The 15,671-nt window shown below is 41.4% G+C and overlaps 2 protein-coding genes across 4 annotated transcripts in view; one reads left to right on the forward strand and one right to left on the reverse strand.

Annotated features, from left to right (window-relative positions):
* LOC135937143 (major facilitator superfamily domain-containing protein 12-like) overlaps positions 1–2,588 on the forward strand; it is a 24,975-nt gene extending 22,387 nt beyond the window's left edge. For all 3 annotated transcript variants that reach the window (XM_065480230.1, XM_065480233.1, XM_065480231.1), the window contains exons 7-11: positions 491–628; positions 685–796; positions 1,139–1,289; positions 2,207–2,337; positions 2,405–2,588. In XM_065480230.1, coding sequence (XP_065336302.1) covers positions 491–628; positions 685–796; positions 1,139–1,289; positions 2,207–2,337; positions 2,405–2,430 — 558 coding nt within the window. In that variant the 3' untranslated portion in view covers positions 2,431–2,588. The remainder of the gene's footprint in view (positions 1–490; positions 629–684; positions 797–1,138; positions 1,290–2,206; positions 2,338–2,404) is intronic.
* The window catches only part of LOC135937142 (insulin-like peptide receptor), a 110,728-nt gene continuing 97,632 nt past the window's right edge, over positions 2,576–15,671 (reverse strand). The window contains exons 5-19 of the mRNA XM_065480229.1: positions 14,774–14,955; positions 14,235–14,424; positions 14,057–14,173; positions 13,847–13,994; positions 12,976–13,568; positions 12,173–12,340; positions 11,283–11,855; positions 9,861–10,012; positions 9,621–9,800; positions 9,400–9,562; positions 8,636–8,840; positions 8,405–8,582; positions 7,950–8,124; positions 7,750–7,886; positions 2,576–7,093 (exon numbers count right to left, since the gene is read on the reverse strand). Of these exons, the coding sequence (XP_065336301.1) occupies positions 6,452–7,093; positions 7,750–7,886; positions 7,950–8,124; positions 8,405–8,582; positions 8,636–8,840; positions 9,400–9,562; positions 9,621–9,800; positions 9,861–10,012; positions 11,283–11,855; positions 12,173–12,340; positions 12,976–13,568; positions 13,847–13,994; positions 14,057–14,173; positions 14,235–14,424; positions 14,774–14,955 (3,803 nt within the window). The 3' untranslated portion in view covers positions 2,576–6,451. The remainder of the gene's footprint in view (positions 7,094–7,749; positions 7,887–7,949; positions 8,125–8,404; positions 8,583–8,635; positions 8,841–9,399; positions 9,563–9,620; positions 9,801–9,860; positions 10,013–11,282; positions 11,856–12,172; positions 12,341–12,975; positions 13,569–13,846; positions 13,995–14,056; positions 14,174–14,234; positions 14,425–14,773; positions 14,956–15,671) is intronic.

Below are 15,671 nucleotides of genomic sequence, written 5' to 3' on the forward strand. Positions count from 1 at the left end.
ATATTAAAAAGAAGGCACCGCATTAAATCCAAAATAATTATATTTTTGCCATCATCTAAGAGAGTTAAAAATTATAAGAAAATTTGTATAGGGAAATTTTCTGTTACTCACGGATTCCAAGCTATGGTCGTTCATATCTCGAATTTTGGAGATTTCCAACGGCTATTAGTTCTAGAGCAATATCTTGGCAAATTCGGAGCAGATGAAATATGAAATTTGTCCATAATCGATAGATTTAATTCAAATTCTATTTAAAGACCACCTAAATTCCATTATATCTTCTGATCGCAATCATTTTTAAGAGTTTAAAATTTGGAAATATTGGTTGTATTTGTGATTTATGATAATAATTTCTTTAAATTATAATTGCTGCGTTTTAAAATTATAATTCAAATTGATTCAAGATTAATCCCCTAATTTAATTATTAATTTTCCAGCCTTGGAAAATATTAAGAATGAAAAGCATCGTAATTTGTAATTCGTGACGCAGGTGTTTGTGCCGCTGTATCTGGACGAGTCACTGGGTGAGGACGCGGAAAGTCTGGCGTTGGTGCCGCTGTGCACGTTCGTTGCCAGTTTCGTCGCCTCGCTCGTCGTTAAAGGCATGAACAAGGGCCTCGGAAGAATGGTACAATCGAAAAATTCCTCAATCCTTGGACGCTTATCTCTAATTGAATTTCGCAGCTTGCCTACATGATCGGCGCATTGCTCTGCATGATTGGCTGCGTTTGGATCTACTTTGGCGAAGGACCGACCTACCAAAGCAGGGATGTCTATTTCGTTGCCACGCTTCTAGGTAATTAAAACTCCTTACCAAATTGCCAAAGTCGTTTTGACATTCAAAAATTGTCTTTATTAATTTTTTTAGCAGTGTAAATTTTAATAGAGATTAAATTTCGGATTTTTCGGATTTACCACTCACTCGCTCTCAATTTAAATTGTGGCTATTTCAACGTCATTATCATTATTTAAAATCAACATCGCTTCCGTTAGCATAAAATATTGACTCTGGGCTAACGTTCATGAGGTTTCATCAAATAAAAACTAATTTTCCTCCATTTTTAATGTTCTCTTTGCCTTGAACAGTGCTTCATTTCTTGCTGAACGAGTTTAGATTTCATGAAATAAAAATCCGTAGGTGGTGGGAGCTCGGTGACGTTGGTGACCAGCCTGTGCATCACCGCCGACCTCATCGGAGACAACACAGACAGCGGCGCCGCCGTCTACAGCGCAGTCACATTCGCAGACAAACTGTTCAACGGCCTCGCGGTCATGATGATCGAAAGCCTGTGAGTGTGCACACATCATGCTTTATTTCGCATTCTGTTTGCCGGGCCAAAAGCCGCGCTCTAAATTTTGCTCTCTACCGAACCAAAACGTTCAGTAGCCGGCCGCCTGCGGGCTCCGATGCAGGCAACCCGCTCGTCACGCCAAGTGGAATAATTGAATTATTACTAGAGCTTTAGATTCAAAGTGATTTTATTGCGGATCAGCAGAGCAACTGTGCTCCACACTTCCCCATATTCAGGAATTATTATTACTAGAAATTATTTCTATGCTCTTTTAGATTTTTGGCTATTTCTAAAAGCCAAAAATCAAATAGTTTAGGGCCTAAATTGTTAAATTTCATTCACATGAGAGACTTGAACGATTAAATTATTATTTTAGTACTTAAAGATTGTGGATTGCAAACAAATAAAACGTACACAAATTTCAAAATCGGACTTTAAATTTAACGTGCTAAAAAAAGAAAAATGCACGCAGGCTATTATAATTTAAATTGGCTTTATGGCATTAATAAAAATTAGCAGCTTCAAGCAATTCAACATATTTAATTTTATTTCATATTTATTTTTACTGATCTCTCTTCGAGTTCTTTCGGTTATATAAGCATCTTTAGAAAAGCATTAAAATTTCAGAACCTGTCTGCATGAAAAATGTGGTGTTGAATTTCAATGCTTTAAATTTGATTCGCTTGCGCCGCGTTGGCATATAATATTGCATCAAATATTTTTGGTTTCTTTGGATTTCTTGAGCAATAAATAAACCCTGGAAAAAATACTGAAGGTTTAAAATTAAATTTTAATGTTAATTGTGCATTGTGATTTAACTCACTTAATTGCAGATAAGGAAAAATAAGGACGTCGTTCCCCTTCCATTCGAAATAAATTTTTCGTTTCTAAAAATAAACTCTTATGCCCTGCAGCAAGTGCCCAAACCGGTGGGAATGTCCGCACTACTACAGGGACGCTGTGGCATTCGTTTGCGGCGGCACCGTGCTGGTTGGGATATTGACCTTGGCCACTTACTGGAGACCATCAAGACTTTGCCACCAAGGTAATAAACTGACACTTAAGCGGCCAATGAGTCGAGCACTAATCCCGTGTCGTAAACACACAAACAGGCAGCCGAGAGAACAGAATTCCGTGAAGCCGTCCAAGTCCAGTCGGTGGGTGCCTCAATACCTCTTTTATCATATTTCTACGAAATTTTAAATCTTGTACAAACGAAACATCGAATTGTTTTTTTAACTAACGTGTATAAATGTAGAGAGAGATAAATAAAACACTAAATGTTTATTTCAGAACTTTGTAAGGATCCTTTTCTTTATTTACAGTTCTATTTGGTATACATGTGTCCTCGTCATCTGATTTTTAATTTTAATTGTATTTCAATGCATTGATCAGTTGTCATTATCTCACCGTGATAACACTATAATCGTTCTGCTCAGTAAATAATCATTAATTGTATATTATTACATTTAAAGTTAAAACAAGTCTTCTATTACACTCTGTCTGTTGCTGGATTCGTGTATCTGCCTCCTTCCTGTCTTGTCTGTCTGCGCGTGAGTTTTGAACTCAATCGAGGAAAAATTGGAGCAATCATCATCGGAACAAATAAAAATTGTATAATTATATCGATCGCGAGGTTCAGTGTGTCTGTTTTTTTCAACTTCCGTTTAAATCTTAATCGCATGCGGCAAAAATGAGTGAGTGTGAGAGAGTGTTTGGTGAGCGCACGGTACACGAGTGTGTGTGTTTCTTACAGCTTAGTCCCTGTTCAAGATACATACTGATGATTTCGAACGAACGAACGAGTCTACAGGTCAAATCAGCGCTGTCAACTAGTACTGCATGGTTCACATTTAATATAAGTAATAATAAAAGTTACACAAAAATGCTCTCATCTCAGGTCGGCACTATAGAAACAAACGTAAACGCACAGTCATGCTCATTTCCGATTGTTTATTATTTTGTTTTTCGTTAATACAATTCTATCAACCGTGATATGCCTCATTCGTAATGCTGGAATGACACCGAAAACACACAAAATTTCTGATTCTTCTTTTCATCTCATTTGCTCCATTGCTTTTCGTAAGTATAGATTTATACTAAGCGCGGGCTGCCTGCTTTTGTCTCAACTGGGAAGCGCACCAATTGATCCCAAAATTTTGATTTTAAATCATAGGTTTCCTTCCCTATTATGTCAAAAAGTGATATATTATCGCTTGATGGAGGATCGCGGATGCTCTGATTGACCGGCGGCGATAAACGTCATTTTTTGCCATTTAGAACGACCGTGATCCTCCACCGCGTGATAATAGATCGCTAAAACGGGAAATTCACCTGAGATCTTTCCAAATTCACGGTTCAAATGGTTTGATTCCCTTGTCAGTAAATAATAACATTATTGTTCTCGAAATGTTTCGGGGCTCTTGCTCGGTTGTGTGTGTTTGTTATGTACTAAAAATAAAAATGGAACGGAAACGCTGCGAAAGCAGGGAGGGGTTAATAATTAAAAAAATCTGTCCGGGCTCCGTCCGGATCAGAAAAAAGCCACTGCGAAAGCCATAGACCTAATTCAATAATGCACACGTGTCTACTGATTCTCGAACTATTTCCGTTTTATATATATAAAAATTCACTCGTATAAAAAATTACACGCTTCCCAAAATCGATAGTGTTCGGGCTTTCGATCCTTCCTATTTTTATATTTTAAACGTTATACCCCGTGTTTCGTCGTATGTGAGTATCTAAGTTAGTTTTCAGCGCGGTAAAAGCTCTTTTGGTGAGAAATTTTGGCACAAATCAATACAGCTACGTGTGTCTGCACTTTTGAGCTTGTTGTGACGCATTCACCTCTACTGTGGGGTTTTTCTTCGTACGTTATTTTATTCTCCTCAAAAAGTTTTTCAACTAACCGCCGCCGCCGAGAAACGAGAGACACTTTATACACTTTTTCCTTTTTTTATCTACGGTGCGCGTGTGTATTGCAGAGAGAGAAACTACCAATTTTTTTTCTTTTTAAACATTATTGTGCTGCTGTTCTTACTCGAATAGGCCATGGCAAGAGTTCGTTTACAATATAAGTCGATTCGCAGGGGGGCGCCGGGGGCGGGTACATCCGTTAGTAATTATAGTACAATAAATATCTCGTAATACTACCGGTTCCAGTATTTTTGGTCGAGACAAAAAGAACCAAAATATATGATAGTATTTTTTTTACTTTCGTATATGTATAACACAATGCAGGAACTTGTTTGCGAGTAGTTTTCAGCACTTGGTCAGCTGAACGCGGGCGCCGAGTCTTTGCAATGTTTTTAAACTACAGGAAATCGATGTGCTTTGAATTTGACGGGGGTATAAATGCGTCGAAAATGCGGTTGCACACAATATTTAAGCAGCGAGATATCATGCACAGAGATAGAGAGAGAATGCTTGGAGCAACTTCTTCCAACGAAGGAAAGTAAAAAAATAAACAAAATTAAAGGGTGAGTATTGTCAGTTGGCTGCGTGCTCGACTTCCCATAGGCTGCCCGGTTCGTGCGGTTGATTTTTCGTCCCGTGAAACACTACGCTCAGATGTGTGGTGAGAAAGAAAAGAATAAAAGGAGAGAGGAAAAGTGACATTCATAGAGCAAGATTAGGCGCCGCCCAGTTGGTTCTGGTAACCTGAGTTGTAGCTGCTGCTATCGTTTGCCGGTAAAGTGCGCGAGATTTCGGGATTTTTCGAATCAGACATTGATTTTTGGATTGAAATGGAAAGTTTCTGGCACGTTGGATTTCGGTTTAATTCCCGATGCTGAGCATTTAGTTTCTCAACTGGACCCAATTTGGATTTCAGAATAAATAATGCTTTTTAGCGTCTAAATTGGCCATCAGCAGGATTGAATCCGGAATCAGGAACCCAAAACTTTTAGGAGGGTGCAAACAATGTTCAATAATTGTTAATTTGCGAAGCCCCTCAGCGCTCGGAGCCGCCAATAGATGACCCCACCATATACTTACAATTTTTAAGGCACTCAATCCTACCACTCAGCTTTCTTTATAGATATTTTTTTCTAGCCATGTGCTGAATACACAATCAATTCTGCTAATCGCCGTAGAAGCTTAAGCAAAGATTTTTTTATTTAAAAATTTGTTTCTTAAGTTTCTACAGCGATTGGCTGAATTGATTTTATGGTTTGAGCACATTGAAAGAATTTTAGAGCGGAATGCAGCAGGATTGAAACTTAAATCGTATTAGAAGTGCCACAAAATTAGTTAGAATAACGTGACATTGTTCATGGCTTCAAACACTAAGGGCTTGCGCAAATGTAGAATGATGCCATCCGATGGCACCACCATGTATTTTGAACTTTATAAAAACAACTTCAGAATTTAATCTTGCTACTGCACATTCTAGACTTTAAAATGATCGCATTTGTAAAGCTGAATAGCAGCCGTCCACGTTATAGGTTTCTACCTTGATTGGCTGAACCGATTTTGCTTTTCAGCTCGTCAAATATAATATTTTAAAGTCAAGAAAACACAGCCGCAGGATTGAATATGAAATAATAGGCCGAATTTTTTGTTTCTCGCGCAAATTACTTTTGCAACGGAATGGCTTACAGGCGCTGCATGAAGTGGGAACCCTCCACCGTAGCGGCAGGGAGTAAAATAAAAACAAATATAATGATCGAACGAACCACCCTGCATTCAGAGAGATAGAGAGAAAAAAAGACAAGAATTATTCCGTCGTAAGCAACCAACCGGTCGGTTACGTGTGTGTGTTTGTGTGTGTATGTATAAATCTAGGCTGATGATGATTTACGTACAGCTAACTTACGTTGCTAAAGTAAAAACTTAGATAGTAAATAAAATTGCAGACTTTCAACTTGACTTGATGCCATTACAGAATAATGATGAATTGAATATAATAGATAATCCACGTAGAGAATAAGAATAAATAAAAGCGACAAAGTCAACAACGAACGAGAGGATTCGAGTCTGATCAGTCTGTCAAGTCGAGTGCACCCAGCGAGACACTTCACTGCAGGTCCAAGCGAGCGGGGCGGGCCGCGCAATTAAAATGCATTATCCTCACGGCCTTTGGGGCTGCGAACGCCGAGATCGGCGCGGCCGCCGCTCGCTCACAGAGTCTTGTTGGTGTTCTCGCGGGTGAACAAGGGTTAGCACTCGGTCGTCTTGTGCGGCGGCGGCTCCGACGACGACGACGCCACCGTGTGGTTATTGTGCCTGTGGTGGTGGTTGTTGTGGTTCAGGTTCAAATTCAGGTGGTGGTGGCCGAGGAAGCCGTTGGCCGTCTGCCCGCCACCATTGCCCAACTTGGCGTCGCCCTGGTTGTTGTTCGCGGCGGCCGTGGCTGCCGCCTGTGGCCGCTGATCGATCGGACTGAGCGCTGGGTAGCTTCGCAGCGGCGCTGTCAGCGCAGCCGCCTCGCCCACATCCTCCTCGGACTCGCTGTCCGGGCCACCGATGTGGAAGTCCTCGATGTCGACGCGGCTCGGCAGGTGGTGGTGCTGCTGCTGCAGCTGGTGTTGCTTCTGCAGCCGCGACTTGCTGATCACCAGCGCCACCGCCTGGTCGCGCAGCTCCCGGTTATCTGGCTGGTGGTAGAACGAGACCTCGGTGAACGCTGTGCCCACGTCTGGTACCAGGCGTGTCACCAGCTCCAGGAAGCTTGGACGCCTCTGCGGCTTCGTCTGCCAGCACAGCTTCATTAGGTCGTACAGCCGCTGCGGGCAGTTCTCCGGCGGCTCCATCACCCCGCCGTCGATCACGTACCGCAGCACCTGGTCGTTTGACAGGCCCTGAAAAATACAAAAATTAATTTAATCCAAAGCAATCTTTGGGAAAATTTCAAGTGAATGCGATCTCAGAATAACCAAATTTGGGTATTTTCGTAATTTTCTTCTTTTTTAACAGGGTTAGTAAACACCCGCAAAATCCATTGTTTATTTTTTTAAAGAAGAATTTTATTTATCTATATTACAAGTCCAGCCAATTCATGAGAATTATCGGCTGGTGCTTATTCAGCTGCTCAGCAGCTCTCATACAAAAAACCTGCTATCGTGATACAACAAATTTAATGTAGGCAGTTGTGTGCGTCAATTGCGTTCCATATTTTTGGGAAATTTTTTTGGACAAATGATTTTTTAACAGAATAAACTATTTCTTCTAATTACACAATCCGCTATATTAAAACACTAAAACCATGCCAAATAATTTTAAATTGCCTCTGAAAACTAATAATATCAACAGTAAAACCGCCTAATACTTCCCAAACTTTCTCATTACTGAGGTGCATATTTGGTCAGTTACAATTCACATGAACCAAAAATGTCCTAATACACTCAAATCTCTCTCTAACATGGATTGACCCCAATCCGAGAAAATTTAATTAAACAACCGATTTCCCTCTTAGCTATTTCCAGTAGATACTCTGAATTAAAAAAAACATATTTACCTGATAGGGTTGCAGCGCCAGGGTTGCCATTTCCCAGAGCACCACTCCGTAGCTCCAGACGTCCGATGAGCTGGTGAAAATGCCGTCGCGGAGGCTCTCAGGGGCCATCCACCGCACCGGCAATAGTCCTTTTGTGTCTGCGCAAGATAATTTCCACATTAAAAATTTTCCACTTTCGCTTCAAGAATAGAAAGCCGCACCTTTTCTGTAGTAGTCAGTGTCATAGATGTCTCTGGTCATGCCAAAGTCACCTATCTTGACGGTCATGTCTGCAGCCACCATGCAGTTCCTGGCAGCCAAGTCGCGGTGCACAAACTTCTTGAAGGCCAGGTAGGCCATTCCGTCAGCGATTTCCGCCGCCATTTGAAGAATCCTCTGCAGAATTGTGAAGAAATTTAATTTTCTCCCGAATTAAAGAGAACAAAGAAAGAGCAGTTACATAATCTTATTTCATTGAAAATCTTAAATCTGTGTTGTTTAAATTTGTTTAGCTACTAAAGTAGTTATACAAAATATAATGCAATTATTTTGTAAATAACATTAAATAAGTGATGTCAAATCCATGTTTTCTAACTCGACAAATTGTTTGAAGATTTTATTTCTTTAAATTATATTATTTAGCGTCCCTCTAGTCTATTAAAAACCAAGAGCTCACCTTCAAGGTGGGCGGGCGTGAGTTGGGGTCGGTGGACTCCTCATCAGGTCTGTGTGAGCGCAGGTAGGTCTTCAAGTCTCCATTGGCCATGAGCTCCATGATGACCAGAGCTGGTAGTTCAGGGCAGCCCTGGGACACCACTCCCAGAAGCCGCACCACGTGGTTCGTTTTGAACTCCCTATATACGATAAATTAGATAACCTGTTTGAAAGTTTAATTTCGATTTCTCACTTCATGACGGAGGCTTCCTTGAGGAACTCCATCCGCTCGCGATCGGTGGCCTGCGCGCCAGCTGTTTTGACCGCGCACGGCATCTCTGGCCGATTTTGGATGTCCCTGGCGATGCCCTCATACACCATGCCAAAAGAACCTTGGCCCAACTCCTTGATGAGTTCGATCTTTTTCCGTGGCACCTCCCACTCGTCAGGCACGTAAACTATGAAAAATAAAATATATTCATCAGATTTGCATCGCGATTTCTTTTGGTAGAGTTTATCCTCCATATTTTAAAATAAATAATAAAAATTTACACCAAAGAATGCGTTTTGTCGCATCAGTTACTAATTTTTTTGTTAGCTATATATTATACCGCTTAATTAATATTTTATTACTTTTTTTTGCTCTTTTTATCCCTGTCCGAGGATCGGAGGACCGGGAAGGGCGCGCACTGCACTAGCACGAATGCTGAAACCCGGGTCCCAATAACACCGCGAACGGATAACATGGGCGCACCAGGCCACACAGGGACCCAGCCCACTGAAGGGCCACTTGCCCTTTCATTATAAAAACGTAAATATATAGACCAAAAACACTTTTTGCAAATAATAAAAACATATAATAAAAAAATAAAACAAACGCGCAGAGCAAAATAGGACACATTTAAATTTACAGGATGCATATTTAAATTCAGTGTTCAAAGGAAGTTTTTACCAAGAAAAAAAAACCAAAAATATTGAAGGACCCAAAAAATTGGAAAAAATATTATTTATACTTACTTGTACTGACGTATTCAGGATTGACCGTGGCTATAATCTTCATGTTGGCGAGGTGTGTCTTCTTGCGGTGGTTCTGCAGCATCAGGCCGATCACGACAACCATCAGGAATACAACAACGATGAACACTACGATCAACAGCTGGCTCGGATTTGAGGGAGATTTCTACACGGCAAAAATCAACATTAATATGAATTTTAAATTATTTTTTTCCTTTGCGCACCTCGATTACAAAGTACTTGAAGGAGGAGTACTCCCCCTGGCCAACCATGGTGGACGCACTGATGCGCAGGCTGTAATTGCCGGGTTGCAGGTTGCGTGGCGCCTCACCGATCACGTACGAGCCGCCTGCCTGACGGAACTCCTGCCGCGAAATGCACTCTTGGAACGACTTTCCAGGCGGCTGTAAATTATGAGACGTTGATTTCATTGTGGTTTTTTGTTTCGTTATAAAAATGCTTACCTCAACGTCAACCCTCCTGTACTCCAGGGTGTAAGTGACAACCAGGCCGTTGGGGTCGATTGGCTCGTCCCACCTAACCCTTACCAGCGGCTCCACTGTCGTGTTGTTGATTTCGATGAAAATTCGATTCGAGTCCAAGTTGTCCGCATTTTCTAGAGATGAAATAAACAAATTGTATGCGTGGATATAGTTTCGTTTTATTTTCAAAATTAAATGCAAGAAATAGGCAACTTGAACAAAATATTAAATAATTAACACACGTGGTCACAAGGAACCCCAGCACACTGACCGAAATTAAAAGTAGTTTTTCCTCAAACGTTTAGAATTTCATGAAATTAGAAGATTAGAAGCAATTTTTAACCAACCATCGTGATATTTTATATGCAGACTCTCCTTGACGATTGAATCGATGTATTTAACTTTTAAAATTTTGACCATAGCTCGATTATTTTAATGATTTTTAAGCTTTTTTATGTTGGCTCAGCAAAAAGCCAAAGCCTGCAAATTGCCAACGGATCGAAATATTTACAATCATTATCGATAAAACCAAAATTGGACTTTTTATTTAATTTTTATAATTTTAAACCAGGGTTCCCAAGTTTTTACCAAGTGGTATTTACCAACATGGTTTTTAACGGTAAATACCACCAAGTTTTTACCAGGTATTTTGTTATTTGCCGGCATTTACCAGAAAAGTGATAATTTTATCATAGACAATTACAATAAGTAAAAAGTAGTTTAAAGTATGCCCCGCAGCAAAAAAATAACTGGTAAATACCGGTAATTACCGCTGGCAAATACCAGCTGGTATGGTAAAAATATGAAAATCTGGTAAATTCCGAACCCTGTTTAAAACTGCGTTCAGTCCGTAACTCTAAAGCAATGATAGATAGGAAAATTTAGACTAGTGGTTCATGCTTACATCACAAAAGTGTACACATTTGATGTGGAAATATATGTTATGGACGGTCGGACCGCGGGGTTTTCTTGTCAGTTAATACAGATAAAATTTTGCCAAATTTTTTTCAAACAATTCATTTCATAGTAATATTCTTGGACAACATAACAAAGTCTTGCGAATTTTTATCTACTTAAAAAGTACAGTAAATTTTCGAAATTTTAACCAACGAAAAACTCTTTCATTTTATAAAATTTACTAGCAAGCTCAAAGAAAAAATTGTATTTTTACTGGGAATGTCAGAAGCGACCAATTTTTCATCGCACTAAAATTTTTCCTAATAAATGTGAACGTGAAAAGTCAATTAAGAAAACTTTGTTTTTTATTCAAACCTCCGTATGTCGCAATAATTAAAAAACTTCGACCGCACTGATTTTGGATGTAATCCGGTCTGGCTATCCAATAAATTATCCATTAAGTAAGAAAGGGAATCCTAACAATTTAAATATATGAGTAGGACTCACCTTGCGGGCTGGTCCTGGCGAACTCGACGCTGGCAAGGCTGCAGTGATGGGCTGCGGTCTCATTGGGCATGAGCTCGCGGCACGCAGCCACCGAGATCTTGTAGCTGGAGAAGTGCTTAAGCATTTTGATGACCACCATCGGCTCCGTGACATTGGTAGTGAATTCCAAGTATCGGCCTTTTTCATCACGTTTGTTCTTTTCCTCGACCTGCGGTGGCGGCGTGGCAGTGCCGCTCTTCTCCACCGTGTCCGGGAAGAGCAACAAATTGTTGGTGTTTTCTTCCTTGGTCTCGTAGACCCCCGACAAGATGCTTTTTTCACTGCCGTACGAGAATGCCTCGGACGTGTCCCGCCGTCGCCGGCTGTTGGGCGACGGCCGCTTCACATAGATGATGTTCTGCAAGTAGTCCTCGAAGCCAATTTCCTCCAACTTGTCACCCTCATCCGGACGCACCTTCTTCTGCTCGTCGCATGAGCACGTGCCCTTGTCGCTCAGCGCTGTCGAAGTCTTCTCCTCCTTGTCCAACAGGTGGATCTGTGGCTGATTCTCCTTTTTCTCAGGCAGGAAGTAAACTGCGAAGATAATCGTCAAAACAATTTATTAATAATTTATTACAAATTAATAAATTAGTTTCTTGAATTGAAATTTGAAAAAATCACCACTTATTGGCCCTCTCCAAATTGTATTCTACTGCTAAGCATTTTGGAATATTTTTTTCTAATATATACTGCAATTGACTCGGCGGAATTTAATTTTCAGGTCATTTCTTTCAGAATGGTTGGATCTGATTTAACAGTTGAAGTACAGAAGTACCCAACAATTGAAAATGAGTAGTGTCGACATCAGTTTCCGGCTATGAATACTAATCGTTTCTGCAATTGAGACTTACTTTTTTCCTTGCAGTAGTCTCTCTGCTCAATGAAGTCGGTCATGTGATACTCGACCCTGACCTTGTAGCTGGTGATATTTCCATTGGGCTCGGCCGGCGGTGACCAAGTGGCCACGATTTCCGAAGTTGAGTTGGAAAACGCTTTCAAGTGCCTCGGGCTTGAAGGAACTGAAAAATGATATCACAAAGAGCTTCAATTCCATGTTCCAAACGATGTTGGTGATTTTAAATGTTTTATTTTCACACTGTGAAAGAGTTTGCGGCAAAAATTGGAATTTTAGATATTCAATAATCACAAGAACTTCAAGTAAGCACAACATATTCTATGCCTAGAAACTTGTATAAACATACTTTAAATCTTTTTAACTACCAAACTAAGCTAACAATTTAAGCAAAAGGGCAAATTTTATCTACTGGAGAACTAATTTTTAAAATTCTGGTTAAGTATTTCAGTCCAAAATAAAAATTTACCTTGTACAGGAGAAAAAAGGTTTTGTGTTTAAAGAAAATCGGATTTATTGGATAGGCGGTTTCAATTTATGACTGATTTTTTTAAATTTTGTCTAGAAAAACCGCCACTCTTGGTAGGTTATTGTTAACTTGATTATCCAATTATACTGATTTTTTAAGTCGGAGAAATAAACAAATTTTACATGATAATTAATTCACTTATATAATTGGTAAAAAATTGGATTTTTAAGATTTTTATGCCTTTGATGTATTCAATTGATGATTAAAACATTTTGCAATAAATAAAGAGAAACTTTATATCTTTAAAAATTTGGAAAGTGGACTTTACTCACTTGATGGTTGAGTCCGGAAGTAATGGAGGGGGCTCTGTCCACCCTGGGCGTTGGAACCGCGCGAGGAGAGCATGTAAGTCTTGATGTAGTACGCGTACTGCGTGTACGGCTTGAGGTGGGCGATCAGGTGATTGACGTCAGGCAGCACCCCGGATTGCTCAGTTCCCTCGTCGTGGTCGATCTGCACGTCTTCAACGTGCCAGCCGTCGTTGCCACATGCGTCGCGGCCGTCGAACAATGAAATGTTCTTGGACGGCGCCTCGATGTAGTAGACGACGTAGCCGAGCAGCTCCCTGGGGTCGTGGTGTTTGTACGACTGCCAGCCGAGTATCACGCCCTCGGCGCTCAACTTGACGACGTAGGCGCGCAGCGTAGTCACGTTGCAAGCCACCTTGTCGCCGTTAGAGTCGGGCGCCACTTCCGTGTCGGTGAATTCCGGCATCTTGGCCCGCTCTTTCAGCTCCATGATCTTGTTGATGCAAAGCTTTGGGTTGTTGTGGAAGAAGAGCCTGCCGTTCACCGTCATGTTGTGGTCTTTACCCCATTCCCACAGCTCTTGCATGTTTGGGTTGTCCCGCATCACGATCGCGTACCTGGAAAATTTATTATTGGTAAAAATTCCTGGGATGAGATAAATTCTAGGTTTAACTGAAGTAGTCATAACCCGTTTACGCGGGAGCTAATATTATCGCTATAAATTTTGTTAAGAAGGTAGAGAACTGCTGACGTGTCCAGCCTCTGTACTGTACGAGAGCATGTGATTATTATTTTAGTTTACATTATTTTGTGTTAGCCTTCAATGCCTGATTTTTTGCAAGTGGAAGTAGCCACTGTAAAATCAGTCATTTTTGTTTCAAAATTTAGCACTCACTTGTCCTGGTAGAGCTTGGTGCCACGGATGACAGTGAGATTCTTGAGGAAATTGAGAGACACGAGCGGGTATGAACGCACGATTTTCAAGTACTGATCAATCTCTTGGATCGAGTTGAGATTTTCCTCCAGCTCGCGGACGATGTTTTCTGCGGGGGAGAGTGGGCATTAATAAACGCGCTGAATAAGTGGAATTGAATGAAAGACGTACTTCCTCCGCGGATGGTGATCTCGAGGCCGCCCTTGATGTGGGTGCAGCCACGCAGGTGCTGCGCCGACTGGATCGAGTCGACGTTCAGCCCCTCGCACTCGACGCGGCACTGCGAGCCTGCAATTAGTATTGCCGGTCGTTATTATCGGAAAAAAGAGCAAGGGTTGCACACACGTACCGTAGCACGGCTTGCAAGTCAAGACAGTCATGTTGTTGACCACGATCTCCGACTCCTGGTGGTTGGCCGGGCACTCGGGCGTGCACGAGTTGTTGAACGGGATCATCGACTTGGAGCTGATGCCGTGGATCGACTCCGGCACGGAAATGTTGCGGCACTCGGCCTCCTCGATGCACCGCTGGTTTATGTACTGAAAGAGATTGCGCGGAATTTTTGTCAATTAGTGCTAATATAGGTTAAAAAATGTTTGCCAACTTGAAAAGGAGAAAATAGTAATAATAGTTTTTGGAAATTATCACTGAGAAACTGAGCCTAATATTAACTTTGAAGAATTAAAATATAGCAATATCTATCGTTTTATTTTTATAGAAACTAAAACCGCAGAAAAATTAACATTGCTTTTTTATTCGAGCATTATTGGGAAAAATACCGAAAACCTGAAAATTTATCATTTAAAATTTCTCAATCCCATTAATTAGTATCATTAATAGCTCAAAACGTACAGTGACGCATTGGAGACTTTAAAAAAATCCCCTTACCTCGTATGTGCCAACAGGGCATCTTGAGATGCACTTTCCGTTGAAATTTACGTTCTTGCAGGCGAAACACTGGTCGGCACCGTTGCCGTAGCAGCCGCCGATGCAGTTTTCGTGGCAGCACGTTCCGTTGTCGTTGCACAACTTGGAACTGCAGTTTGACGATTCCGGGCAAGTAGAGTAGGCTGCAACAAAAAAGAAAAGAGACCAGGTTTAGTGAAAGACAAACAAAATGTCTTTTTAGGTTAATTCTAACGGCTTTCGCATTCGTAAGCGAATTAGCACAACCGCTGGAAATTAAGTTACACGCAAAAACAATGCGCGGACCATTTTGGGGGGAAACTAACTTTATTTTCGAAACGGTGCTGAGGGAAAAGTGTCGGAAGAACAGAATAGCAGGTGAGCGTGCACATAAAAATTAATTCGTCCTCGGGCCAAAGCGGTTAACACGCCGGGTCACTCGCAAGTCCATTTACTAAATTAATGTTTGGTCAGGGGGAGCAGAAGCGAGTGGACTTTTGCGACGCAGCGCCGGCCGAATAATTCAATTTGGCGAAACAGAAGCGACCCGCACCACACGCCATGGACCATGAGGCGAAAAAACCGAGACGCAATAGCCTGCATTTCCAGCTGCGAGCCCGGAAAAGGCTTTTGCGGAAAACACAAAAGCTTGCTTGGCTGGAGGTGCGGGTGGGCAGGCGGGGGCGGCCGGCTGCTTCATTAGCCCGAATTAAAATTCAAATTGGCGGGCTCATCGATAATGAAGCTGCGCCCGCCCACCACGGGGAGAGATTGTGTATCGAATTTGAATATTTAATGCCGCGCCGCCGAGACGGATTGCCAGCTTTCCGGCCCAGCGACGAGCGAAGGAATGAATTTTCTTCGTTAATAATAAATCGCA

This window comes from Cloeon dipterum, chromosome 2 (genome assembly GCF_949628265.1).
Source record: "Cloeon dipterum chromosome 2, ieCloDipt1.1, whole genome shotgun sequence".
In the NCBI taxonomy this organism is placed as follows: Eukaryota; Metazoa; Arthropoda; class Insecta; order Ephemeroptera; family Baetidae; genus Cloeon; species Cloeon dipterum.